The 25,118-nt window shown below is 48.6% G+C and overlaps 2 protein-coding genes across 2 annotated transcripts; one reads left to right on the plus strand and one right to left on the minus strand.

Annotated features, from left to right (window-relative positions):
• Positions 1 to 6,544: 6,544 nt before the first annotated feature.
• Positions 6,545 to 17,130, minus strand: CZIB (CXXC motif containing zinc binding protein). Its single transcript, XM_061553896.1, has 8 exons — positions 17,073 to 17,130; positions 14,679 to 14,762; positions 14,434 to 14,490; positions 13,350 to 13,431; positions 12,633 to 12,664; positions 11,537 to 11,614; positions 10,234 to 10,299; positions 6,545 to 7,444 (listed from the first exon to the last, which is right to left on the minus strand). Exons 1-8 carry the CDS (start codon positions 17,076 to 17,078, stop codon positions 7,367 to 7,369), a joined length of 483 nt encoding a protein of 160 aa, XP_061409880.1. The 5' UTR covers positions 17,079 to 17,130; the 3' UTR covers positions 6,545 to 7,366.
• Positions 17,131 to 18,795: 1,665 nt separating this feature from the next.
• SDHAF2 (succinate dehydrogenase complex assembly factor 2) lies at positions 18,796 to 25,063 on the plus strand. The gene is given in 6 exon segments (XM_061553979.1): positions 18,796 to 18,844; positions 21,205 to 21,387; positions 21,389 to 21,417; positions 22,235 to 22,244; positions 22,246 to 22,345; positions 22,906 to 25,063. Coding segments are annotated over 6 exon segments (486 nt in total). The 5' UTR covers positions 18,796 to 18,811; the 3' UTR covers positions 23,037 to 25,063.
• Positions 25,064 to 25,118: the final 55 nt, after the last annotated feature.

The following is a 25,118-nucleotide window of genomic DNA, read 5'->3' on the forward strand; positions in this document are numbered from 1 at the left end:
TTACATTTTGTTTTAATGTAAAGCGCTTCGGTGCGATCTTACTTGTGAAATACCGTGAGACTAAAATTTAAAAAAAAAAGTTTATAAAACAATAAAAACACATTTTAATACCTTAACAGCGTCATTTCTAAATTTCGCAACAACAACAACAACAAGTCACCTCGAGACATTTCGCGAGTTTCGGGTCTCGTGGCAATGAACGAGAAAATCGCCGTTCGCCAGGCGAGGCGGCACGCTGCGTGTGCACGACCCGTGACGCCGACGCGTTCGCGAGGCTTTGATCGGCAAGAGGAAGAGGCCCCGTGACGCGGGCTGTTTCACATCGGCCCGTTGCAGAATTAGCGCTCGCAATGAGCGCTTTGTCGCTGCTGGCAGGAGGAAGTCACGGGACAGACAGACCCATGCGGCTCGGAGTTGACTGACTGAGATGACTGGCAGGATGCACCGCCTGCGTTCCCGACTGTGACGACTCGTAAAGGCGCACGCGCGCGCACACACACACAACAAAGATCTCCCGTGTAGCCTTAACAGACTGTAGGGGCAAGTGCTGTTAGCGAGCACCTATGAAGGACGGAACGGTACACGAGGAGGGGTGGGTGGCCAGCACCACGGCCGACCGCCTTTGTCTCTCTAGTGGCGATGTTTACACACCGCACCGGGTACTCATTTGAGGTTGAGTCGATCTAGGGGAGGCCCAGGACCGGTTCAGATAATCGTCACTGGTGTTGGCCGTGAGCGGAAATCGAACCCGGGTTGCCAGGTTCATAGCGCAGCGCGCTAACTGCTACACTACCGCTCCCCCCACACATACACACAGACACACACATGCACGCACGCGCACACACACACACACGCGCGCGCACAAAGATAGTTCCTCGATTTGCGTTGCTCCTATTTACGTTGTTTCGGCGAACGTCGCGTTTTTTTATGTTTGCAGAGATACTCACCGGTTACGCGATTCAGCGTGAATAAACTAAATAATAATAATAATGCTAAATATTTTTTTTCAAAAATAAACCGAATAGACGTTCGTCTCCGGAGGGGCACGACACCCATAATGAACGCCGACCGTGTACACACACACAGAGAGACTGCTACCAACTCTACACACAGCGCCCGGCTACTCGGAGTCAGCTACAGACGTTGCTCTGAGAGAGAAGAGAGCGCTTCGTCTTGACCCGTGTCAGTATCTATCGGCCGTTCAAATCGATCTCGAACCTCCTACCCCCTAACACCACCCCCCACCCAACAAGCCGCCAGACACGGACATTTAAAAGTCGTACTCTTTGGTTCGTTCGGTAAAGTCACGGAAGCCTCATGATGTTAATGCTTACCCCGAGCCCTCATACTCTGATGGTGGGTTGTCTTTGAGTTGTGCGCCTTTTGGCGTCATCTGGTCCAACACCATGTGAGACTAGGCTCTAAGAAAAGCTGTCTCGGGTGTGGACCAATCAGATTCAAGAACAGTGCGTACATTATCAGAGTTGTGTTTTTTTGTTTGCATTCTGACCGCAGGTATTGTGGTTAATGCAAAATTGACTCATTGGAAAAAATGTGTCAGTTTATTTTGCCAGAAAAAATGCTTTTAAAAAAACCTATTATCACGGAGGTAGAACAATAAATAAAATAATACAGCACGAGATTTCGATCGCAACACCAGCAAGCGGTCGTCCTCAGGCGGAAAAAAAATCATCCAACAGTGGCACTGCAATTCTGATCCCTGCAGTCACGAAAGCTTCAAATCCAGATTGGTCAGTGCCTGTTTCGTAAAGCCGTTGACGTGGGAGCGTAGGAATACAGTACAACAATGTAGCTTTCTACAATGCCCACCACGTGGTCCCGCAGCAAGCCTATAGCACCTGTTACAAGTAAAGTGGTCGCCCATCCGAGGAACCTTCGAAGGCTCCAACTTGCTTTTGCTTCCAAGATCTGACCCGCCCATAATGGACATCTGCGGTGAAGAGCTTCATAGCTCATCGGATTCCTCATGCAGTCTAAATACGGATTCTGATTCTGAAAAAGTCGATCCGATTCTGGAAAATGCAAATGGGAGGGAGGGAGCAGGGGAGGGGAGTGGTGGCCTTTAAGAGCAGCACCCTGTGTCACCCCACCGCAGGCAGGGAGACTTCGCGAGACGTTCGCCTCCCAACGACGTCAATCAGTTTCAGTTTTAAGTTTCATTGATTAGGTATAGCCCTGTGAGACATTTGGTTCTTGAATCCGGTGCAACCGCAACAGACAAAAAACTAAAACATGAACAAGAAAACATCTTAAAGTGACTATGCGCAAACAGAAAAATCCAGGAAAAAACTGCAAAATCTCAATAATCGCGTGCGCACAATTCCACCTCCACCCCCCCCCCCCAACAGCAGCAGAACGCGAACTTACTCAGAAATAGCCACGGGGAGCGGTGGGGTGGTGGTGGGGGAGTTTAATAACAAACAAAAAACTCAAAAAATATCGGCGGTACGATCGCCCATCCACGCTTTGCTCGGCTATGAAACACAAACCCGGCTATGAAACACCAACTCCCGAAACAGCGTGGTTGGTGGTTGGTGGTGGTGGCGATCATAACGACGACGATCGTAAACTTTGCACGATGAGAATTCGCGTTTCACTGGAGTTCTTCTCACATTCCAATTGCGTATCCAAGCGTCGCGCTCACAACAACAACAACAACAACAAAACGGACAGACATCCCAACGAGGACAAACATAACAACAAACAACAACAACAACAGCAGCAGCAATGACGTCGAAACTGAGCAAGCAAACGTAACGAGAGCCGAGACGCGAGCGAGCGTGGCACCCACAACCGATAGACGGCGGCGGTGGTGGTGATGGTGGCGGTGTCCACGCTGCCCGTGTCGTGGCTGCTGCTGTAGTCCCGCAGTGTGCAGGTAGCAGCGGTGGTTGATGGATCACACACGGATGCTGCGAACGCCTCTCTCTCTCTCTCTCTCCCGTGGGCGTCGAATAGGAGCCGTGCTCTGGCTCGCTCGGAGTACGGCGCTACTGAAAACACGTGGGCTCGTGCGTGGGATCGAGTGTTCCCCCCTCGCACGCGTGGGCTTTTTTTCCGGGTGCTCCGGTTTCCTTAAACGCTCGTTCGTCGTCCAATGACACCTTCACAAGAGGGCCACGCCGCTTTGGCAATCGTCGGTAGCGCCGGCTCGCCCGCCAGGCTGCTTTCCCGTCCGACTGTGGTTCCTCCTCCACAGTCGGGAGACGTCCTCTCTCCACGAGGGTGACGAGCGCGTAGCGGTGCGGTGCGCGACGAGCCGAGATGACGACTCCCGCTGCTGTTACACACGTAGGCACCCGATGTGTGTGGGTGGGATGTAACACGAGCGAAACAGTGCGCGCGATATGCCGCGCTGAGAGAGGGGGGGAGGAGGAGGAGTGCGTGGATTCTCAAGAAGAAGAAGCAGCAACACGCCCGAGCAGACTTTCCCAAACTCTAGTGCTGGCGGAGCACCCACCACGCCACGTCTTGTCCGCGTTCACCTAGTTACTCCCTCCCCAAGGGTTGTCTCCCACACCCGTGTAGACCCTCTCCCCCTACGCTCCTCTTTTCCGCCAACATTTAACATTCTGGGGGGGGATCCCCCCCCCCCAACTCCAATTCCCCTGTCCCCTCTTTTCGCACCTTCCTCGCCAGCGCCCCTTTATTACAAAACACATTCCTGCGGAGGGAGCTGGTAGGAACGTCGGGTTGCTCGATCAATGGCCAGGGTCAACGGCGGCGTGGTGTATTCCACAAATATGGCCGACTGTGAGGGCGGGCACAAGCCGGCGTGAGTAGGTTAAACGTTGAGTTTTATAAGGGCACCACGGGGTGACCAGCCCCTCTCCACCCAGCCCCACCCCTCTCACCCCCCACCCAGTCCTACCCTCTCCACCCAGCCCCTCCCCACCCAGCCCCTCCCCACCCTCCCCTCCCCACCCAGCCCCACCCTCCCCACCCAGCCCCTCCCTCCCCACCTAGCCCCTCACTGCACGACGGACAGACGGACACAATAATCCCCTGTGGGCTGGTGTAACCAGGAGGTTCCTACCAGTAACAAAACAATTCTCTGGCCGTGCGACCCCCACACTCAACCAGTGCCGGATGAAGCGAGTGCGGGGCCTGTAGCGTGATGTTATAAAGGGGCCCTAAATATTAAAAAACACGTAAATATTAAAACACTAATTTTAAAACGTGCACAGTAAAGTGATTGTATTTTTTAATTTGCTATACAGCCAGATAATACGACAAATCGCTAACCTTAAACATCCAGTCGTTCTTAAAAGTTGAAGGCGGTATAGTACTATAGTAATAAAGCAAGTGCAGAATCACTGAACCGGAATTGATAGCTTGAAAGCATTTGGTGCGGGGCCCTTGAAAGTGCGGGGCCCGTAGCTACTCCACATGCACCACCTACATGTGTAGCTACTACACGTGTAGCTACTACACATGCAGCACCTACATGTGTAGCTACAAATGCTACGAGGATAATCCGGCACTAGACTCAACCCTTACCGCACGCTCGCACAAAACTCTGCGGGTCCAGTGTCCTTCGCGATCTGTCCTCGGCGAGGGACACAATAAACGTAACTGCAGGCGGTGCTGGGTGTCTCGTCCTGCTGCTGCTGCTGCGTTTCTTCGATGGCTCCTCGGCAACATTTGATCATCTCCTCCTCCTAGTGTGTAACAATGTCCGTTCATCGCTCCTTCCAAGAAACGTGGGAGCCACGCCAAGCGCGAGACCACAAGCCACGCCGGTCAGCGGGCAGACGACACAGTCCACCCCACCCGGCCAAACCCCTCCACCCCCTGCCCCAACAATCATTGCCGATCGATCGATAGCACGGGCTGTGGTGGTGGTGGGTGGTGGGGGAGTGAGCTGGTTAACGTGGGAAGTTTTTATTTATTGGGAATCTCCTTTGGAACGAGGGCAGCCCAGCCAGTGTCGAATTATCCTCGCAGCAGATAAAGTAGCTACACATGCTACGGGTCCCGCACTTTCAAGGGCTGTTTTACGTCATGATAAAACGGCAAGACAATGTATGGTGAGGGTTTTTATATTCTCTAGGATTTTAAAAAAATTCAGGCAAAAGAATTACATGAATTGTAAAGTTAGAGCGATTTTAAATTAACCGAGTTGGTCAACCGTATTCGCTACTCCCACCTCGTCGGTGTTGCAATCTTATAATAACACTGGTCAACAAAAAAAACTATTTTTTTTCTGGCCTGGACTTTTGCAGCTGTTTTAGACTAATTTCAATGTGCTGATTCCAAATCTGATCTCAGATTTGCTCTATCACATCTCATTTTTATGCTATCGGCATACCCCATTTTCATTGATTTTACCCGAAATTAACTCTGTCACTTATGATGCAAGTTGTTGCGAGTCAGTGACTGCTTTAGTGTTAAAATATGGTGCTGTATTTTTAGGATAGTGTTTTATAATATAATTTTATGTAGATATCCACATTTATTTAATATTTTTCGTCTGCAGTTTTATTGAAAATGCAATATTTGATATCTCAAAAACCTGATGTGATAGACAAAAACTGATGCCAGATTTGGAATCAGCACCCCAAAAAAATTGCATGAAAACCGTTGGAATACCTTATGCCAGAAAAAGTGTGTTGACCAGCGTAATTATTATCAAAACGTCTTGTGAACTTCTTGTGCTGCCGTTTCAACTCAAACTTTAATTTGTCACGCGGAAAAAAAAGATCCCGTGCAGCCAGTTACCCCGCGCCAGCTGCAGTGACAGCGGTCCGCAGGGCGGACAGGAGCCCAGCCAGCAGCCAGCCAGGAAGCTCGAGGCATCGAGCGCGGGTTGAATGGGAGCGGCAAGGTGAGGACGATGACGACGACGATGATGATGATGATGACGATGATGATGATGACGACGATGACGACGATGATGATGACGATGATGATGACGACGATGACGACGATGATGATGACGACGATGATGACGACGATGACGACGATGAAGATGATGACGACGATGAAGATGGTGATGAGCAGGCTGCGACTTGGTGGCGGGGATCATGGAATTTCCCTCCCTGGGCTCCATTCTCGGAACTGCACTTTCAGTCATATTCTTGGTTCTTTCGGTAAAGTCACGTAGAAGAAAAATAATAAAATAATATAAATATAAAAAATTTAATTCTCACGTTTCGACTGCAACACAAGCAATCACCATCAGGTGTGAAATCCACAGCAAGAAAATGTTCTTTCATCATCAGGTGTGAAATCTTTCTGTGGATTTCACACCTGATGATGATTGCTTGTGTTGCAGTCGAAACGTCGTGAGAATTTTTATTGTTTCAAATTTTTATTATTTTATTGTTTCCCTTCTACGTGACTTTACCGAAAGAACCAAGAAAATGAATCCCTGCAGTCACGAAAGCTTCAAATCAAGATTGCACTTTTAGTCGTCATCCCGACCGGGGTATTTATAGGTGGAGGTGTTCTCGGACGTAAACGCAATTTCCCCAAAGTAACAATCAGCTCTCTTCCAAAACACAACGCAGAAGAAAAAAAATCCCATTTGTACGTTTTTATTCCACGCGGCAATGAAGATTACACGTTTGGCAGATCAAATCCGATGGCCAGTTTCAAACTGCAATTGCTATGGGGACTGAACGTAATCGTTGAAGTTGGTTAACCCCACGCAGTTACAAATATACGGGGTTTTTTTCTTCTCAAAGGTCTACATGGATAAATCAAGCAATGTGATCACTCTTGCACACACACACACACGCAAACCGCTGGGGCGAGCACGGCACACGAGGGCGTGGGTGGCCAGCAACACGCCCGGCCACTTTGTCTCCCGAGTGCTGATGTTTGCACACTGCACCATATTACTCATTTAAGGCTGAATCGACCTAGGGGAGGCCCAGAACCGGTTTAGACATTCGTCAACGATGTTGGCTGCAGGCGGGCATCGAACTCGGGGCGTCGGGTTCGTAAGGCAGCGCCAATGCTCCTTACGACACATGCACGCACAAAAGACAAAGATCCCCCATATAGCCTTAACAGACTGTTGGGGCAAGTGCTGTTAGCGAGCACCTGTGAAGGCCGGCAACAGCACACGAGGGGGTGGGTGGCCAACAGCACGCCCGGTCGCCTTTGTCTCCCTAGTGACGATGTTTACACACCCCACCAGGTATTCATTTGAAGCTGAGTCGACCTAGGGAAGGCCCAGGACCGATGAGCGGGAATCGAACTCGGGTCGCCGGGTTCGTAGCGCAGCGCGCTAACCGCTGCACCACCGCTCCCCACAATATGCACACGCTCATACATACACATGCACACACTCAAAAGTTCGCGAACAAATGCGTAATTTCTTCCCCATGAAATGGCCTCAGGCCTTCACGAACTTGTGGGTGACTTCATAGATTCCGACCGATGCCTTGGCTTTCTCGTCGTAATCATTCCAGTCCTGCGAAGAACAAACACGGGGAGTGGTGAGCGCACACGCGGTTTACACACGCAACACAACACCCCCATTAACAACACACCCACATTTCGATTTAAAGCTTTCGTGACTGCAGGGATTCATCTTCTTGGTTCTTTCGGTAAAGTCACGTACAAGGGAAGTAATAAAATAATTATTATTTTAACACACACACAGATCCCTCTCCCAGCATGGCCTACAGGCTGTTGGGACAGTGCTGTTAGCGAGCGCCTATTAAGGCCGGATTGGCGCACAAGGGGGTGGGTTGAGCCAGAGCCGCCTTGCCCGGCTGCCTATGTTACCCCAGTGCTGTTTGTGTTTGCACATGCCACCCGGTACTCAAACAAGGCTGGGTTGGCCTACAGGAAGACCCTGGACTGGTTATCACTCCCCACTGATGTTAGCCACGAGTGCGTAATGCGGCGCTCCGACCAATGTGCCACCGCTCGCTCACTCGCACACAAACGCACGCAAAGACGCACTCGCAAGCACAATCGCGCAAACACAGGCACGCACAGCAGACCTCACACACGCACACAAAGATCCCCCCTAAAGCCTTAACAGACTTTTGGGGCAAGTGCTGTTAGCGAGCAGCTACAAAGGTCAACGCGGCACACGAGGTCGTGGGTAGCCAGCAACCAAGCACGGCCGCCTTTGTCTCCGGAGTGGCGATGTTTACACACCGCACCAGGTACTCATTTGAGACTGAGTCGACCTAGGGGAGGTCCAGGACCGGTTCAGATAATCGTCACTGGTTTTGGCCGTGAGTGGGAATCGAACTCGGGTGGGCCGGGTTCACAGCGCAGCGTGCTAGCAGTTTTGCTACCGCTCCCTACGCGCGCACACAAATGCTACATTACCCCCGCTGGAAAGCGAGTGCTTGTTCAGGCCAGCTTTGTCTCCCCAGTGCTGAACACGCCACGCATATGGGCACTGCAGATAACCCCACCACGATTAGGCCCTTCGTGATGATAAACGTGCAAACCATGGCAATGAATTCGCAAAAAAATTCGAATGTCGCTCGCGAACCACCTAAACGTAAGTCGCGGCAACGTGTTTTGACCAATCGTTTGGAAATTTATCAATTTGTGAGCACGGCAACTGTGCTGTAAACACCTTCACGTGTCCCGTCGCTGCAATTTATCCCAAATTTTCCGTGGAAAAGTCCACCACAAGCTGAAGTCGCATCCAATGGAATCAGAGGAGCAAATGCAGCAAACGTGTTAAACCCCTGACCGACTTAAAATTGTAACTCTAAAGTTGGTTCGCCTGTGAATTGCTTTCCATAACTTAGTTTCGTCTTCCTTGCTGCGTTGTGTGTTGTGCACACGCATTTTATTTCATGCCGATTTGTGTTCGTGCAATTGGCTTAGAATTATCCCGTGACACCATTGTTTTTTGGCTACGATTTCCATTTGCGTCTACGATTTAATATTTCATTTTATATTATCGCTTTTGGCCATTTTGACAACCCAGTTCGGTTACTCTCGCAAGTGAGACTCATTCTGGTCTCTTGAGTTCTCATCTGGTTAAACAAATGAAACTATAATGGCATCCATATTCTTAGTTCTTTTGGTAAAGTCACGTAGAAGTTAAATAATATAAATATAAAACAATAACAATTCTCACGACGTTTCGACTGCAACACAAGCAAAATTTTTAAATTTTTAAATGTTCTTGCTGTGGATTTCACACCTGATGATGATTGCTTGTGTTGCAGTCGAAACGTGGTGAGAATTGTTATTGTTTAATATTTATATTATTTTATTATTTCCCTTCTATGTGACTATACCGAAAGAACCAAGAATATGAATCCCTGCAGTCACGAAAGCTTTAAATCAAAATATAATGGCATCCGTTGGGAGTTTGTACGTGCACACGTGAATCCGCTGCGACTTCTGCATCGCCCCGCTCGTACTGACCACGAAATACGACGTTCTTCACGCCAAAGATCCAGTCACGTCGCTCAACGAGAAAATTCGACCAAATTTGAACAAAAATTACCACCGCAAATGACTTCATTGTGATTTAACGAAGCGATCGTCGCCCCCTGCCGCCGACAACTGGCAGCACACTCCTGAGGTGACGCTCAACTGAGGCTTTCAAGGGCACTCTCTTCTCGTCCTGTCGAACACAAAAGCACCTTCGTTGCCAGCCTAGTGCCGTGACAACGGCTCTCGTCGAGCTAAACGTGACGTGTGCACCACGTGACGCGCACACCACGTGACGTGTTGCACAGCACGTGTCGGTACTCGCCGTTCACATCGCGACCAACGCAACGGTGATTGGAACGAAGATCCGTACCGGACAACGTCTTCATCTAGTAATAGGTTTTTACCCTTTCAACTGGTACAAAAACTGACACCTTTATACAAGGCATCATGTTTGCAATAACCACAACACAAGCAGTCAAAATGCAAACAAAAAGAAACAACTCTGATGATGATGATAATGATCATCATTATGATAATGATGATAATGATGATAATGATCATCATTATCATCATCAGAGTTGTTTCTTTTTGTTTGCATTTTGACTGCTTGTGTTGTGGTTATTGCAAACATGATGCCTTGTATAAAGGTGTTAGTTTTTGTACCAGTTGAAAGGGTAAAAACCTATGACAATATTTTGCCACTGGTAAAGGAGATGTCTCATAGTGTAAACATCTTCATCGTCGCAGGACGCCCATCAAATAATAAGAGCCCCACAGCTCATGGGGCCCTTTCTGGCAAAATAAATAAAATCTCTTGACGATAATAAGCACGAGAATTACCTTCTCTTGCAGGTTGATGTCTCCAAATTGTGTCCGCGTGTCGGCTCCTTCCGCCGTGAATCCGGCCTGAGCGAGCAGAGTGGCGTTCTTGTAAGAAGCGTCATGGCCAACGACAAGACGCTCACAGAAACACGTGGCGGCGGCGACGACGACAACGGCGTGTCCCTGTGCTAGTCACCGCTACTGGTAGCCCGTCGGAGCAAGTGTTGTTAGCGAGCACCCGTGAAGGTCGCCACAGCATCATACACTGGGAGTGTCGTGCTGCCAGCTACGGCTGCAGGTTTTTATCGTTTATTGTTACATTTTAAATCACAGTTCCTATGATTACTGTTGTTACATTGTTTTTATAGCTTTATTTTGATGATTCGAAAACATATGGTTAATCTAAATTGTCTTATGGTTGTTGTTGGCTTGTACCACATTGTGATTTTTGCACGCAGCGTTTTAATACAGATTTTTTTTTTGCCAATATTTGCTGGTTTATTCCAGGATGTTTCTGTTGCGCGTCGTCGCTTTAAGATGTTCTGTGTTCATATTTAGTTTGTTGCGGTTGCACCTGACTCAAGAGCCGCATGGCTCACAGGGCTATGCCTAATAATTGAAACTTGAAACTTGAAACAGCAGCACGTCAAGGGGGTGGAGTGGCTAGCACCCACGCCCGGGCCACCTTTGTCTCCCCAATTATGTTTGCGCACTAAACTAGGTACTCAATTAAGGCTGAGTCTACCTAAGGGGGAGGCCTGGGACCTGTTCAGATATTCATAACTGATGCTGACAGCGAACGGGACTCGAAAAAGTACACTCACGCACACTCAAGCATGCACACACGCACACACATTTATCTTATTTCACAGCGATTTACGTTTCCGCACCGTTTTAATTTCTCATGAAATGTGGTTGTTTTTGCTCCGATTTCTATTTGCTTCATTGCCTGACTTGATTTGAAGCTTTCGTGACTGCAGGAATCCATCACGACGTTTCGGGCGCAACACAAGCGTCCGTCATCAGGTGGGAAAGCTTTGAGTTGCGCCCGAAACGTCGTGATCTCCTTCATTTTATTTAATACCCACGTGACTTTACCGAAAGAACCAAAGAGTATGCTGGACTTAGTTTGAAGCTTATTGCCATTGCCCTTTTGGTGAGCCCAGTTCAGTCACTCTTGCAAATGAGACTCCTCTGTCCTGCCCCCTTGAGTTCTCACCTGGCCAAAGAAAATCTCCTCGAACCTCGAACCTCGGGCAGACGGTTTCGTAGGGCGGCGGGCGCCCGAAACCGCCGCGCCGCCGCTCGCACGCTCTCTCACCTGCAGCTGGAAATCCACGGGCTGGAGCCCACGGCACTCAAAGACGACCACGGTCTTGAAGGTTTCACTGTCTTCAGCCTGCACACGGCACGGCACGACCACCGCCACCCACATCGCTCTCTGGCCTTGGCACGGCGGGAGCGACGAAGCGGCTCGCGGACAAAAGGGTCTCTGGGTATGTATTGCGCCGTACCGTAAAAATACGGTCCAATATCCCACCCAGTGTAGGTGGGCTCTCATCCAGTGGTGGATTGACAAATTGGGGCTGCGAATGTTCATTGATCAGGTCGTATTATTTCTTGGTATTAAATGGCCAAGTCTAAATTTAACTCGTGAATATTTCTTCGCGCACCAAACACACTCAATGCGGACGACGAAATGACACCACATTGGTACGAGACCCCGGAAACTCACACGGCAACGTCTCAGCGTCACAAGCCGACATCTGTAAAACTTTCAACCACAACGTGGAGTGCGCAGTGATACTGCACTGTGTAGAACGCGGCTCTCCGCGCAAGAGCGTCGAATAACGCTGCGAAATTACCCGTCTGCGTCTTCATACACTCAGTAATGACATCTTCTCAGTCACGCTTTGGTTTTTGGTGGGTAGTCGTAGTCATTGTCACGATGGATAATTTTAGTACACAAAGCCAAAAGCTGACTAAAGTAAAAAAAAAACTCCACTAAGATGACAAATGTTTTCATCCTTGCTCTTGTTAACAGAGCTCTCGCCGGAGATGCTGTGACATCGGGCCTAGCGTCCACGTGAGGTTTTAGCGTTAACGCCTCTTGGAGCACGTCCTGAACGGCGCAGCTGAAACCTGCTCACAGCCGGGGGTCCGTTTTTCAACTGGACCTCTCCCTGCGGCCAAACACTTTTTGTAACGAATTCTATCAACTTGGTGAGTTGGTAATACGTTATAGAATTAATTTAAGGAGCATAACCATGGTTGTTCCTTGCAGCAATATTTTAATTTTCCAAATGTTGCCAGTAGATGGTAGAAGCACCGTGTGTGTGTCAGTTTAGGGTATTTACCACTAATTGTTTACCTGTGAAAATGTTTAGTGGGTGAGAATTGAAATGTGTTCGACTCACATTGTAGGGCTTCATGGATTCCTTTAAGATGTCTAAATAAATGGTCACACACACACACACAAAGACAAAGATTCTCCGGTACATCTATGACATGACTTTTGTGGCAAGTGCTGTTTGCGAGCGCAAGTCAGCCGCCCATAAAATTCACAACGCAACTCTGGTGAACTTGAAAAAACACAATCAGAAACCGTGACGGCAACTTGAGTTGAAACTCGGAATTTCAAGGCCCAAATCCTGACGTTAAGCAAGTGAGACCAGCCTGTGAAGTGAGAATGGCCCAGCGAATTCACTCAGCAGGCCAGATAATTCACGGCTCAACTTGAGTTGTCAGAAGAAAATGCGGAAACGAGTCGCAACGAGAGAGTCAACTCGAGTCCGACATCGACTTCTGCGACCCACGGGGACACGGCATCAGCGGCTCGACGGATCCATCAAACGCACGGAATTGGGCACGGACGCTCACCTAGAATTTAAGCTTTCGCGACTGCAAAGATTCATAGTCTTAGCTTTTTTCGGTAAAGTCACGTAGGTAAAAGATTAAAATTATTAAAAGTAAAATAAAAATAAAATAAAAATCACGATGTTCCACCTGAAGACGGAAGCTTGTGTTGCCTCCGAAACGTCGTGATTTTTATTTTATTTTTATTTTACTTTCATTAATTTAAATTTTTTACCTACGTGACTTTACCGAAAAAACCTAAGACTACGGACGCTCACCTATCGAGTTCTCGCGTGAGCACAGCTTACACTTCTGCACCATGCTGGCACTGCCACGGCCACCCTTCAGTGGGGCGCTCTCCTAAGGACACAGAACACACGGCAGTGCAGCAACGCAGTGGTAACACTCTCGCCTTACAGCAAGCATCACCTGGGCTCGAATCACGACTTTGATGCCTTTCTGTGTGGAATTTCGATTTAAAGCTTTCGTGACTGCAGGGATTCATCTTCTTGGTTCTTTCAGTAAAGTCACGTAGAATGGAAATAATAAAATAATAAAAATAAAACTTAATAAAATAATTCTCACGACGTTTCGGCCACAACGCAAGCAGCCGTCCTCAGGTGGAAAACTCTGTCTTCTCGACAGACCTGTTCTCCACCTGAGGACGGCTGCTTGCATTGTGGCCGGAACGTCGTGAGAATTATTAAATGTTTTATTTTTATTATTTTATTATTTCCATTCTACGTGACTTTACTGAAAGAACCAAGAAGATTTCTGCGTGGAGTTTATAAAATTCTCTCCCTGTTTTTTCATGGGTTTTCTCCAGGGTTCTCTGTTCCCCCCCCCCCCCCCCATAGCTAACAAAACAATGCAACTGGTCTTGGCAAAAATATCCCGATGTGGCCAGGACCACGCCACGCTCTAGGGCTCAATTTGACACACTGTACCAGTTACTCATTGGGGGCCCAGTCAAGATAATGAAGGCACACGATACGTTTGGGTACCCGTCACCACCGATGTTATCCATCGCCCAGAGTTGACCCCAGATTGTCGAGTGAACGGTGGGGAGCGTGAAACGAAACAAAGATTCCCCATCGTGGCCGGTGGGTTAAGTGCTGTTAGCGGGCACCGATGAAGGTCAGCACGGCACTCCTATGAGTGTTGCCGTTTACTCATGGATCTCAGCTAATCATTAAGGCTGTTCTGACCCAGATGAAGCCCATCAGCACCGGTTCAGACATTTGCCGCTGATTATGGCGCAAGCGGGCGGGAATCAAACTTCGTTGGTTCATCGAGCAGCGCACCAACCACACACACACACACACACGTGTACAATAAGCAGCCGGACGGCTCTTCACAGACCTGCAAGGAGATGTACTGCCACTTGTCAGAAACTTCCCCACAATTGGCGCATTTCAACTGCAAGTAGAAACACGCGGCATTAAAGTGCAGCCATCGCTTTCTCTGCAATGACGCGAATATTCAGCAACACAAGCCTCTCAATCATTGCGACCGTTGTGCTATGTCGTTTGAAGGCACAGGATCGGTGGATAGGAAAGTGACAAGCGCGTACACAGCGATGCCAGACAACAACACTGTAATCCCACCTTCAAGTACCAGCGGAAGTCTTCTCCACTTGGCCTGAGTCCCGTCAGGTTCTCCAAGGTGGCCTGCAGCTGAAGACCGAATCTCTGAGAGTGGTCAAAAAAAAACTGGTGTTAGCGAGCAGTTATGAAGGCCGGCAAGGCACACGAGACGTGAGTGGCCAGCACCACGCCCTGCCGCCTTTGTCTCCCTAGCGGCGATGTTTACACATCGCACTAGGTACTCATTTTAGGCTGAGTCGACCTAGGGGAGGCCCAGAACCGGTTCAGATAATCGTCACTGGTTGCTTGCCGTGAGCGGGAATCGAACTCGGGTCACCGGGTTCGTAGCGCAGCGCGCTAACGCTACACTACCGCTCCCCACACACACATATACACACACACATATACACACACACATATACACACACACATATACACACACACATATACACACACACACTATCACAAAAGCACCCAGAAACTCTTTTCCAGGAAGCTCCTGCTAAGTTCTTCGCAATGGGGGAGGCGACGCTTCCTGTTTTTCCAAACAAATCGTTCACATTTGGCAACATTTGCACCGTGAATGGTGACGTAACCCTTGCACGTCCAGACTGCTGACGCGTAGCACCGTGCAATGCATTACACATTCACTTCTCGGCATTATTCTGCATGTGCAGTGCTCCACAGCAACCTCACTATTCCTGTTCCCTGTTATGATGGCGTGGGGATTTCTCGTCATTTTCACAGATCAGCGTTCACGCACCCGCGGTATTAACCGGGGCGGTTTTTCTGGGTTCCGAACCGCGAATGCGACGTCACCAAACGGGGAAACGTGGCACCCGCTCCGGCCTCGTCATCGCCACCGGCCGTGAATCACTTCCACCGCTGGTCAACAAAGTGCAGCCCGTGCCACCCCACGATGAACTCCTTGAAGTGTCAATGCGCCGGCAGACTGCAGAGGGTTCGGATGACGGATCACCGGGCGTAGCGTGTATGATACTAAACTGGTTGTTTCGGTAAAAAAAAAAGGCACGTAGATAGAAAAAAATTAAAGAAAATAAAAAAAAAACTTCTAGGTTCTTTCGGTAAAGTTACGTAGAAGAGGAATAATAAAATAAACATATTAAATAATTCTCACGACGTTTCGGCCACAACGCAAGCAGCTGCTTGCGTTGTGGCCGAAACATCGTGAGAATTATTTTGTTTATTTTTATTATTTTACTATTTCCCTTCTACGTGACTTTACCGAAAGAACCAAGAAGATGAATCCCTGCAGTCACGAAAGCTTAAATCGAAATTTAAATAAAAAACGACGTTTCGATCACTACAGCAAGCGATCGTCATCAGGAAAAAAAGTACAAAAAATGTAAGTAAAAAATGTTAAGTCGTAATATCAATCTTGATTTGAAGCTTTCGTGACTGCTGGAATCAACACTCTTTAGTTATTTCGGTAAAGTCACGTGGGTAGGAAAATAAAAACTATTTATTTCTAGATTTGAATTCTCAAACAGCTCTTCTCTGCCCACTACAGTAACTTTGTTTCTTGCTGTGGTTCTCCCACCTGATGACGGAAGCTTGTGTTGCTTCCGAAACGTCGTGATTTAATTTAGTTATTTCTATTTTTTTTTCTTATTTTATTTTTTCACCTACGTGACTTTACCGAAAGACCCAAGAGTATTAATTCCTGCATTAACGAAAGCTTTAAGTCAAGATTAAAGTCAAATTTTACACTAAACTTATTTTTTTAAATCATCAGGTAAGGCCCCCTGAGCTATCGAGGCTGTGGTTGCATCATCTGCCACTGTTGTGCTGTACTTCTATGCCCCCCCGCGCCTTTCCCCATTGAGACTTTTGTTTCAAACAGCGCTGTCTGTTGCTGGCCGCTGGAGGCTACGGCGGAGGGGATGGGGTTTATTCGCGTGATCTCGCTGGGTTAAGGGGCCGCCCATAAATGACGTCACACGATTTTGGACGATTTTTGACCCCCCCCCCCCCTTGTCACAAAAAGTCAGACCCCCCCCCCCTCAAATATGACGTCACAAAGCTCTGCCCCCCCCCCCCCAAAAAAATTAAACATGCTTCAAGAACGCTTTAAACTATTGTCATTGTGGTGCGTATTTAATGCGGCGCTGCACTCTGATGTTGTAGGAGAAAACATTTATTAAAAAGTATATTTAGATAAGTAGAACGTGTTGTCTATGTTTATTTAAAGTCGCGCATTTTGATGTGACGTCACATTTCTCAAACCGCCCCCCCCCCTGGTCACACATCGTCACAAATGTCTGACCCCCCCCCCCCCCCCTAGGTGCGTGACGTCATTTATGGCCGGCCCCTAAGTCACACCGACCACAGCGGTGAAGTATGGACAAATAAACCACGGCGCACGCGAAAGCCTCGCGGAGCGACGTCGCTTACCACCATGCTGACGGTGGCAAAGAATCGATTCCCCGTTGGATCGTAGAAGGTCGAATCGACTCCCCCCCCCTTGTTAGGCCAACGGTGTCGCGGAATCGATACCACGATGTGACGCCAAATGTAATCGATTCTCGGTACGTTCACTATTGCGGAGGATCGATTCTTGGAATCGGTTGTATGTAAATGAAATCGATTCTCAATCTGGTGAGGCATAGCGTCAGTTAGGGGCCGTCCATAAATGACGTCACGCACCTATTTGGGGGGGGGGGGTCAGACATTTGTGACGATGTGTGACGAGGGGGGGAGGGGGGTTGAGAAATGTGACGTCACATAAAAATGCGCAACTTTAAATAAATAAATATAGACAACACGTTCTACTTAATTAAATAGACTTTCTAATAAATGTTTTCTCCTACAACATCAGAGTGCAGCGCCACATTAAATACGCACTACAATGACAATAGTTTTAAGCGATTTGAAGCATTTTTTTTTGGGGGGGGGCAGAGCTCTGTGACGTCATATTCGAGGGGGGGGTGACTTTTTGTGACGCCGTGTAACGAGAGGGGGGGGTCAAAAATCGTCCAAAATCGCGTGACGTCATTTATGGACGGCCCCTAAAGTGTGGGTGCCGCCCAATGCTGGAGGTTGATTCCACGGACGAAGAATCCCCTCCGTAAAGCTCCCTCTTCCGCCAGCAGTGACAGAGGGGCGGGCAGTTGCAGAGCTGCGCCTTTAATCCCATAGCGTGGTGATGGGGGGCTTTCATCCAGCAGTGGATAGACCATGGCTGAGATGTTTTATTAATTTCGGTACTTTTATTCGCTTCACGTGATACGGTTTTTTAAATCCTTTATATTAAGTTCACTTGCTTGCGTGCTTGCTTGCTTAGGACCGTGCAAATCTTTCGGTCGTTTTTTAACCCGCTTTCCGTGATCCAATCGAGCTGACATTTTCCACACAGACTCGTTGTGCGTGACAATTAATGTTCGTGAAAATTTTTTTCCAAAATTTTACACTGTTTAGGACAAAAATATTATATTTAATTACCAATTGCTAAATGGTGCAATGCAATCATCTGACCCATAGGTGGCAGCCATCTCTAGCCAGAGGACGAGAGGACTCTAGCCGCCACGCATATAAAGGATTTATAATGAAAAACTTTGTTTTTACGGGTTATACTTATTTTCTTGGTTCTTTCGGTAAAGTCACGTAGAATGTAAATAATAAAATAATAAAAATAAATACATTCTACGTGACTTTACCGACAGAACCAAGAAGATGAATCCCTGCAGTCACGAAAGCTTTAATCGAAAAGTGATACGGTTTTTTTTTATTCCGACGGTCGCGAGTAATTGAGATTTCTTACGATGTGGGTAATTTTAAACTCAAAGTTGTATCCACAATTTCACGTAACACGCAAACTCTCGCGAGATTTGGGGAGAGTTCGCACGCAAACTCGCGAGATCTCGTGCTGTTGAATAACGAATCGATTACGTCGGCACTAAGCAATCCAACACGGAGGAATCGATGTTTTTATATCACGTATCACACAAGCCTCTCGGCGCATCTATTAAAACCCTTAACATTACCAAATCTTAACTAGTCTATTGTTAATAGCTCGCGTTTTACAACAACAAAAACGGATTTGACAGCGATGAAATAACGCGGCAATGGATGAAATCGACGTTTAGGAATCGACATCGATTAACACCGGGCCGAATCGATTCCAGGATCTCAGCATGGCGGGTTCTGCTCTGCGAGTGTGTGGCAAGGTGGGAGGGCAAAGTTTCGCGTTTTTAAAATTACGGATCGCGTCAAAGATAAACAACAACAACAATAACAACAACAACTCGTGTCGGTTAAAGATAAACCCCCGCGTTGTTCGAGGGCTGCGCTCGCAGCTGATGGCGTAGCAGTGCGGCGGTCGTGTTGGCTGTTTCGCTCTGACATTGAGTTCAGTGAAAGGCGAAGGGGACCGTCCATAAATGACGTCACGCACCTATTGGGGGGGTGGGGGTCAGACATTTGTGAAGAGGGGGGGGGGAATGTGACGTCACGTAAAAATGCGCAACTTTAAATAAATGTAGACAACACGTTCTACTTAATTAAATTGACTTTTTAATAAATGTTTCCTCCTACAACATCAGAGTGCAGCGCCACATTAAATACGCACTACAATGACAACAGTTTACAGCGATTTGAAGCATGTTTTATTTTTGGGGGGGCAGATCTCTGTGACGTCATTTGAGGGTGGGGGGGGGGTCTGGCTTTTTGTGACGCCGTGTGACGAAGGGGGGGGGGGGTAAAACATCGTCCAAAATCGCGTGACGTCATTTATGGACGGTCCCTAAGCAACTTTGTAGGAGGTTTGCGAATGGAGTTTGCGGTTCGACGATGAAGACGTAGGAGGAGGTTGTGATGATGGGTGGGACATGTGGTGGGGAGGAGGAGGTTGTGATGATGGGTGGGTCACGTGGTGGGGAGAAGGAGGAGGTTGTGATGATGGGTGGGACGCGTGGTGGGGAGAAGGAGGAGGTTGTGATGATGGGTGGGTCACGTGGTGGGGAGAAGGAGGAGGTTGTGATGATGGGTGGGACGCGTGGTGGGGAGAAGGAGGAGGTTGTGATGATGGGTGGGTCACGTGGTGGGGAAGAGGAGGTTGTGATCAGAGGTGGGACAAAGTCATTGTTATGCAAGTCCAAGTCGAGTCTGAAGTCATCAAATTCATGACTCGAGTCTGACTCGAGTCCAAGTCACATGACTCGAGTCCACACCTCTGGTTGTGATGATGGGTGGGACGCGTGGTGGGGAGGAGGAGGAGGTTGTTATGATGGGTGGGACGCGTGGTGAGGAGGAGGAGGAGGTTGTTATGATGGGTGGGACGCGTGGTGGGGAAGAGGAGGTTGTGATGATGGGTGGGACGCGTGGTGTGAAGGGGGGAGGAGGTTGTGATGATGAGTGGGACGCGTGGTGGGGAGGAGGAGGTTGTGATGATGGGTGGGACATGTGGTGGGGAGGGGGGGAGGAGGAGGTTGTGATGATGGGTGGGACGCGTGGTGGGGAGCAGGAGGAGGTTGTGATGATGGGTGGGACGCGTGGTGGGGAGGAGAAGGTTGTGATGATGGGTGGGACGCGTGGTGGGGAGAAGGTTGTGATGATGGGTGGGACGCGTGGTGGGGAGGAGAAGGTTGTGATGATGGGTGGGACGCGTGGTGGGGAGGAGAAGGTTGTGATGATGGGTGGGACGCGTGGTGGGGAGGAGAAGGTTGTGATGATGGGTGGGACGCGTGGTGGGGAGGAGGAGGTTGTGATGATGGGTGGGTCACGTGGTGGGGAGGGGGGGGAGGAGGAGGTTGTGATGATGGGTGGGTCACGTGGTGGGGAGGGGGGGAGGAGGAGGTTGTGATGATGGGTGGGTCACGTGGTGGGGAGGAGAAGGTTGTGATGATGGGTGGGTCACGTGGTGTGAAGGGGGGAGGAGGTTGTGATGATGGGTGGGACACGTGGTGGGGAGGAGGAGGTTGTGATGATGGGTGGGACACGTGGTGGGGAGGGGGGGAGGAGGAGGTTGTGATGATGGGTGGGACACGTGGTGGGGAGGAGGAGGTTGTTATGATGGGTGGGACACGTGGTGAGGAGGGGGGAGAAGGAGATTGTGATGATGGGTGGGACATGTGGTGAGGAGGGGGGAGGAGGAGATTGTGATGATGGGTGGGACATGTGGTGGTGGAAGAGGAGGAGAAGGTTGTGATGATGGGTGGGACATGTGGTGGGGAGGAGGAGGTTGTGATGATGGGTGGGACGCGTGGTGGGGAGCAGGAGGTTGTGATGATGGGTGGGACACGTGGTGGGGAGGAGGAGGAGGAGGTTGTGATGATGGGTGAGTCACGTGGTGTGAAGGGGGGAGGAGGTTGTGATGATGGGTGGGACGCGTGGTGTGCAGGGAGGAGGATGAGGTTGTGATGATGGGTGGGACACGTGGTGTGCAGTGGTATATAAACTGCTGGATAAAATCCAATAATAATGAAAGCTTACGACCCTCACTTGCAATGCATTGAAAGCATTGGCTCAACGAGCGCTGGGGTTGTGCGACCAATGAATGTGCCGACCATCCCCTCTGTGCGTGTCCCAGCTCCTGCTGCGTCGCCCTCCGTCGCTCTCGGCGGCCGCACCGTTTGGGTCTCGTGGCTACAATGGGGAGGCCCCGGGCCACCCCGGGGAGAACGGAGACAGCACGCTCCCGCCGTGGGAGGAGCGCACGGGCGAGCCGCTGGACACGAAGCGAGCGCGCCTGCTGTACGAGAGCCGCAAGCGCTGGCATGCTGGAGAACTGCATCCTGCTGAGGTGGCGGACTTCGCTCGGCGCGTTAAGCCACACCGTGCCTACGTGGTCTCACCACCACCACCATCGTCGTCGGCGTCTCCCCGATGCTGTCGGGCTTCTAGGCCAATGTTTTCCAGCCGCATTTGAGTGGGAAAACTCCTGACCGCTTTCGACTTCTGTTGATTCTCATGAGCAGCCTGGTTGCTATAGGCAAGAGCACTCCAAATGTAATCCCGGATCAATGCCAAGATGACACTGGCTGATTTTCAAAATCCTCCATCCCACTATATTCCCCTTGATGCACTCTCCTACCTATTCTCTCACTCTACTCCCCTCCACGCATTCTCCAACCTCACCCCTCTCATCTCATTCTAATTCCCTCCACGTGCTCGCCTACCTCTCTCCTCACCTCTCACTCCACACTCTCCACTCCGGCACTCAACACTCAAGCTTTCTGTCAAAGCCCCCAGTCAGTGGGAGGTCGCTCATTCTCATCTGCTGCCCCTATAGTCTAGGAAAGCCATTTTCCCCAGTCACCCGTCCTGGAGAATCCTTGCCCCTATTCACGTAGATATTTTCTTTGAACCTATCTACGTGACTTTACCGAAAGACCAAAGAATATGAATTCCTGCAGTCACGAAAGCTTTAAGTCAAGATTTAATCCTTGCCCGTGTTCCAAGTCCAGGCTCAAGATGTTCCTCTTCTCCTCTGCCTATGACCGTCTGCCTCGCTATAAGATAAATATGGCCACTTTCTGTTGAGCGTTGTGGGATGCAGTCACAATAAGTCTAGTTTATAGTCCATTGTGTAATTGTCACGGTGTGCTTTGTCCTTCCAGCTTCTTTGCCTAAGGAGTATCTCAACACCATGAGTGAGAAGCAGCTGCGTTTATACGACAAACTCATTAACCAGCCCAGCAATGACTGGGATATATACTACTGGGCAACAGGTCAGTCCACAACACCATCAACTACCTTCTCTACCCAGAAAGAACTAAATTCGTGGTGAAATAATGCCGCAACGGAAATAGTCACATTGTTAGAAGTGGCCAGGTGGCTCAGAGGCAAGAGCTTTTGGATCCGTGTGCTTGCACGTGTGTGCAGGTCAGATGTGACTCCATTAAAACCTGTTCCTTTCATTGTCACACACACACGTGAGGTGGCTAAACGAGCTAGAGCTCAGACAGGCTGAGCCGGCACCACGAAGATCTTCGGTTCGAATCCATGTTATCGCTTTCTGTGATGGAACCAGGTTTTGTAACGCACAATATCCCAGACATAATTCTTACAAGACATCCTGTGGCGGTCCTGTTTACTAATCATCAGTCGCACGCAGCATGCAATGACAAATCACATTTGAGCAGAGACGGTTGGGTCGGTGTGCCACGCGAAGGCCACAGCTTTGGAGGTGCTCAGCAGGCAGCCTGTCGACAACCGGCAAATCAATCGGGATAAATTCAAGGCGTCGGGTTTGGCGCGGTTGCCTTGTGTTTGTGTGGTGCGAGTGCAGGGGCTCGCCCGACGCCTAGCGAATTCGACTCGGAGGTGATGCACCTCCTGCAGGAGTACGCCAAGAACCGAAACATGGAGCAGCGAATCTGCCAGCCAGACCTGGAGTACCTCTTCGAGAAAAAGGCCTGAAGGGCGAGGACGCCCGCCCACTGCCAGCAATGTTCACCGTTTCACGGCCGGTCACGTCTACTCTTGGCAAACAGCGATGATGCCCTCCTCTTGTGGCCGGTCCAATTATCATGTCACGTGAGCGATTGTGGTCTCTTTTTTTTTCGGGCCACATATACACGTGATGAAGTTCTGCTGCTGCCATCTAGTGGCAGCATCTGGACAAGAAAATATTGCACAACGAATAACCAGGGTCATGCCTCTTCCATGAATTCTGAAACGTGTTACCAATTGACCAATATTATACAGAATTTGTTACAAAAAGTGTTTGGCCGCAGAGAGACGTGCAGTTAAAAAAACAGACGCCCAGCTGTGAGCAGGGTTCAGCTGCGCCGTTCAGGACGTGCTCTGAGAGGCGTTAACTGCTAAAACCTCACGTGGACGCGAGACCCGATGTCAGTGCGTCTCCAGTGAGAGATCTGTTAACAAGAGCAATGATGAAAACAATTCTTCTTGGTTCTTTCGGTAAAGTCACGTAGAAGGGAAATAATAAAATAATAAAAATAAACCAAGAAAATAATTCTCACGACGTTTCGGCCACAACGCAAGCAGCCGTTTTTTATTATGTTTTATTTTTATTATTTTATTATTTCCCTTCTACGTGACTTTACCAAAAGAACCAAGAAGATGAATCCCTGCAGTCACGAAAGCTTTAAATCGAAATGTAAACAATTGTCACCTTGGTGGAGTTTTTCCTATTCAAGTCAGCAATGGCTTAGTGCACTAAAATTATCAATCGTGACAATGACTACGACTACCCACCAAAGACCAAAGCGTGACTGACACGATGTCGTTAGCGAGTGTATGAAGACGCAGACAGATAATTTCGGAGCGTTATTCGACGCTCTTGCGCGGAGAGCCGCGTTCTACACAGTGCAGTATCGCTACGCACTCCACGTTGTGGTTGAAAGTTTTACAGATGTCGGCTTGTGACGCCGAGACGCTTGCCGTGTCAGTTTCCAGGGTCTCGTGCCAATGTGGTGTCATTTCGTCGTCCGCATTGAGTGTGTTTGGTGCGCGAAGAAATATTCACGATGTTAAATTTAGACTTGGCCATTTAATACCAAGAAATAATACGACCTGCTCAATGAACATTCGCAGCCCCAATTTGTCATTCCACTGCAGGATGGGAGCCTGCCCACGCTGTGGGATAATTGACCATACTTCACCACGCTGGTCATAGCGGGTAGGGTGAAGGTGGGGGAGTAGACAATGGAATGTTGTACAGTGCAATAGATGTTGGACACCCTCACAAACGAGATGTTTCACCTCAAGGAATTATCAACAAGTTCGTTATGAACAGATGCCAGGTACAATAATGTAAATAAAGATGTACATTATGACTAACAATATGTAACAAAAACAATCATAAAATATACCAATTAGTACAATATATGGTCTGAGCACATGGACGACAGTTGCTGGTTGTGAGCTATCTATCACCATAGTGTACAATCAGTTGATTTTGGCAATTATTTTAAAACATCTTAGTTGGAAGCTGTAGTACTCTAATTTATTAAGGCACTTGTAACAGTTTTGATTTACTGTGTCAGTATCTTTTTTGACCGTATTCTCTGCATTATAAAACCCACTTTTTGCCTTCTATTTTCAAGCAAAGGTGAAGGGTTGGTCTTATAATCCAGGAGGCATGTGTGACCAGATTAGTATAACCTTAATGAAACTGGGCACAGGTGTGATGAGGGTTTCTTACTCTCTGAAGAAGATGGTAACACAATGTTATGGTTTTACATATCCGAAGAGAATGTCTGTACTAGTTATAAACCATTTGAAATCTATGAAAAATATTGCGACATTCATTATGAATATAAAGAAGCTCGGTTTTAGATGTAACTTGTAAAATGCTTTCTTGCTGTCGAGTATTGAAATAGTTTCATAGGTTAACGGTTCATTCATTACTCGAACTTTAACAATCATCGTAACTTGTTTTATCGGTTTCCAAGAGGAAAATAAAATGCAATACGAAATGTTTTCATGTTCTTAATGATTACACAGGAGTGCACAGTGGTGGTTTGAATGGGGTCA

This window comes from Lethenteron reissneri, chromosome 2 (assembly GCF_015708825.2).
Source record: "Lethenteron reissneri isolate LAM-NWPU_2019-01 chromosome 2, ASM1570882v1, whole genome shotgun sequence".
In the NCBI taxonomy this organism is placed as follows: domain Eukaryota; kingdom Metazoa; phylum Chordata; class Hyperoartia; order Petromyzontiformes; family Petromyzontidae; genus Lethenteron; species Lethenteron reissneri.